The following is a 3,994-nucleotide window of genomic DNA, read 5'->3' on the forward strand; positions in this document are numbered from 1 at the left end:
ACTTAAAACTTTCCACCGAATTTATACATTTTTTTTTTAGTTAAATGTAAGAATATATTAAAAATCGATAAAAATCCATGTACATAGACGGGTACCCGTGAAATACCCCGGATCATCCTCACCTACCTCCTTATTCTTATCCCTACCTGAAATCTAACAACCAACAAAAATCAAATCCCCTTTGCATATGGCAGAAACACTTCGTCTTCACCCCTGTGTCTTTCATCAACTTCATCACTGCCCCTCCATACTTTCAATCACACCTCACCAAATCTCGTCTCATACCAACGTATATACTTTGCTGCTAACGGTTTCTTGATCAATTTCCTAGATCGAATTTTGATATCATGGATGATTCTTGTGGCGATTTTCTCAGGTATCTCCACCAGACCATCGATTCGCGCTTTATTTCGCTGATTCCAAATATGGTACACCCCCGCCATTAACACCATCATCTGTATCCCCCTTTGGAGCTTCGTCTCTCTCCTGTGCACACCCCAATCTAGGCTGCTATCGCTAGGTATGCTCATCTTGCCTTTTGCGTTTAATTCCTTGATTACTGTACTATTGTAGGCACATTTTGAGAACAAATGCTCTTGCGTTTCGTCTGATTGAGCACATAGACAACAGATTGCCTCATCACAAACTCCTATACGATGTATTTTTGATTTGGTATTTAGGGATTCATTGAAGATTAACCAACTGAATATGCTGTGTTTAGGTAGAGACCACCTATTCCACACCATACTCGCCCACCTGACCTTAGGACCTCTTTCACGCAGCCACTCATAGCAACCACTTGTTGTGTATCCTTTGGATTCAACACTCCAAATACCATTATCAAATCCCGCAGCCAGGTCATCCTTAGTCTTACAAATCTTTCGCCATGCCCAACTTGACTCATTGGATGGGGTATACTCCATCCAGGGCTTGCCTTTTAGATATACCTGATTCACCCATTTAACCCACAAGCTGTCCTTCTTCTTAGCTATCCAATTCTCCAATTTACCCACTATGGCTTTATTCCAGAGGCCTTGGTCACGTATGCCCAATCCTCCTACCTCTTTAGGTCTGCAAACTTTTTTCCAAGCCACTAAAGGAACTCTCCTGTACTCCGTCCATTTTCCCATCCCATAGGAAATTTCTGCAAATGGCCTCTATATTATGAATAACTCCTTTTGGGATAATAAAGATAGAGGTCCAGTAGGAATGTAAGGTAGTTAGGACAGCTTTAATGAGCACCAGTCTCCCAGCATAAGACAATTTTTTGGCCCCTAATCCATGAAGTCTCAGACAAATCTTTTCTATCAGCACCACACAATCCTTCCTCCTAGGTCTAGTTGTTTGAATGGGCATCCCAAGATACTTGAAATCAGTGGTACCTTCCTTAAAACCAGACACATTGAGTATGTCTTGTTTGAGTGTATCACGGACCGCAGTGAAATAAACATTAGACTTAGAGGGACTTACTTTAAGACCAGATGCTCCTGAGAAGGTATTAAAGGCCTTTAGAATAAGAATCATAGAGGTGGCATCCCCGTTGTAAAACATCAGAACATCATCTGCAAACATAAGATTTGTGAGTTTAAGTTCCTTGCATAAAGGGTGAAATCTGAAACCTTCTCTCCTAGCAGCATAGCTAATAGTTCTTGTTAAGTAGTCCATTCATAAAGTGAAAAGTAGAGGGGATAGAGGATCCCCCTGCCTCAACCACCTCTTCCCTTGGAAAAAACCAAAGTTCTCTCCATTAAGTGAGAGAGTAAAGGAAGCTGTGGACACACATTGCATTATCATCTCTTTAAACTGTGAGGGAAATTTTAAGGCATTCAGTATTTGACTGAGGAAATCCCACTCAACTGCATCATAGGCTTTCTGAAGGTCAAACTTAAACATAAACCTAGGAGAGCTTGTGGGTCTGTTATATAGTCTTATCATATCTTGGCAGATGAGTACATTTTCCAGGATACTTCTCTCCTTTATGAAGGCTCCTTGATTTTGATCAACAATATCAGGTAGGATACTCCCCAGTCTTGAGCATAAAATCTTCGAAATGGCTTTGTAAATCACATTACAGCAAGCAATTGGCCTGAATTGTGTGACATTGTTAGGTCTTTCACACTTAGGAATGAGGGTCAGTGTAGTTGAGTTGATTTGTTTTAGCAGTTTCATGTGTGTAAAAAAATCTTGCACAACTCTAGTAACATCATTGCCCACCACATTCCAAGCATCCTTGTAGAACTTACTCGTATACCCATCTGCACCAGGGGCCTTGATGTCTGGTATACTAAAAATTGCCCTCTTAACCTCTTCATCAGTGACAGGAAGAAGGAGGGATATAGCATGCTCATCAGTACACATTCTGCCATAATTGATAATAGGAGTTCTCACTTTTTTTAATAGGGGAACTGGTGCCAGGAAGACCTGTGTAGTACTCTAGGAAAGCCTGTTGAATATGTTGAGTATCACTGCATCTCTTTCCCTGAAGATCCACAATCATAACCACTCTATTTTTAACTCTCTTGCTTTTAATTGATCCATGGAAATAAGCAGTATTTGCATCTCCCTCATTCATCCATAGACACTTGGCTTTTTGAGCTAGGAAGGAATCTCTGGCAGCCATCATTGTTTTTAATTTCTGAGTAGCCTGAGCCTCTTCTGTCATCTTGTCTAGGTCGATTGGATTAACTCCTAATTCCTCCTGCAACTTAGAGATCTGAAGCTGCAACAATATAGTGGCATTTTCTATGTTAGAAAATCTCTCCTTATTGAGTTGTTTAAGACCTGACTTTAAAGCTTTCAACTTTCTTGTAACCTGGTACATGCTGGTCCCATCTACTGCCACTTCCCATATATCCCGCACAATTTGAGTAAAATTTTCTGCTTGTCCTCACATATTAAAATATTTGAAACTCCTACGGGATTGAGCACATTTACTACTTCTTACAATACAAGGAGTATGGTCAAACAAACCTTCTGGCAAGAAATGAGCATAATACTCAGAGTAACAATCAGTCCAATCCTTGTTAACCATAAATCTATCCAACCTACTGTATGTTCTATCTTCAGGTCTCTGCTTGTTATTCCATATATACCATGACCCAACATCCAGTATATCTAACATGCCATAATCAGTAACACAGCTTCTGAAGTCATCAATCTCAGCTTGAGTTGTATTTCCCACACATCTTTCACTGTGTGCTAAAACACAGTTGAAATCCCATCCCATTGCCCATGGCCCTGTTATTTTGTTAGCAATTCTCCTGAGCTTGTTCCATAGAGTTACTCTCTCTTGGATCCCATTAAAGGCATAGATAAAAGTAAGATAGAAGCTCTCCTTACTCAGTAAAGACTCCACCTTCATGTGTATAAATTGAGCATCATACTCAATGAAGTGAATCTGAAACTTAGCAGGCTGCCACATAACCCATATCCGACCTCCCTTGTGGTATCTAGTATTGGTTGAAATGCTCCAACTGGTACCAAACGAATTAACTACTTTATTCAAATTACTCGGCTTAATTTTAGTTTCTAGTAGACCAAAAAGACCTACCCTTTTATTCTGTAAAACCAGTTTATTTCTCTTTGTTTATTTACACTATTCATCCCTCTAATATTCCAAAAGCCAATATTATCCATTAAGATTGGGATTAGTATTTATGTCACCTGCACTACCACTTCCTTCTTGCTGTTGCATACTTATTCCAGTCTTGTGCACCACATCTTTCTAGGAATGAGCACCAAAATTTGACTCACTGTACCCCTCTTCCCTGGCACCTTGTCTATTCACCTTGAGCAGCCTCTTTACAGGGGCTTGATCCCCTTTGAGAGAGCATGAAGCCCTAATCTCTGGGGTCACTCCACCATCCCCTTGTGTACTCTCCACCATCTCAACCACAACTCCAGAGGCAGGCACTCCTTGTACATGTCCTGTCCCCTCTGCCTTTTTAGCAACTGGTCTCCACTCCTTCCTAATCACCTTAACTTCTTTTTTCTT

At 40.5% G+C, this 3,994-nt stretch overlaps 1 protein-coding gene across 1 annotated transcript; it reads right to left on the reverse strand.

Moving 5' to 3' along the window:
* Positions 1 to 257: 257 nt before the first annotated feature.
* Positions 258 to 1,665, reverse strand: LOC141649966 (uncharacterized). The gene is made up of 2 exons (XM_074458631.1): positions 1,243 to 1,665; positions 258 to 1,157 (listed from the first exon to the last, which is right to left on the reverse strand). The coding sequence occupies exons 1-2, from the start codon at positions 1,663 to 1,665 to the stop codon at positions 258 to 260; spliced, it is 1,323 nt and encodes a 440-aa protein (XP_074314732.1).
* Positions 1,666 to 3,994: the final 2,329 nt, after the last annotated feature.

This window comes from Silene latifolia, chromosome 1 (assembly GCF_048544455.1).
Source record: "Silene latifolia isolate original U9 population chromosome 1, ASM4854445v1, whole genome shotgun sequence".
NCBI lineage: Eukaryota > Viridiplantae > Streptophyta > Magnoliopsida > Caryophyllales > Caryophyllaceae > Silene > Silene latifolia.

What these genes read in the sequence shown, in the direction of transcription:
- LOC141649966 (XM_074458631.1), bottom strand. Translation starts at nt 1,665, where the DNA reads ATGGACTACTTAACAAGAACTATTAGCTATGCTGCTAGGAGAGAAGGT. An exon ending in TGTCTTATGCTGGGAGACTG is followed by an intron (nt 1,158 to 1,242) that starts GTGCTCATTAAA and finishes TTCATAATATAG; the next exon opens with AGGCCATTTGCAGAAATTTC.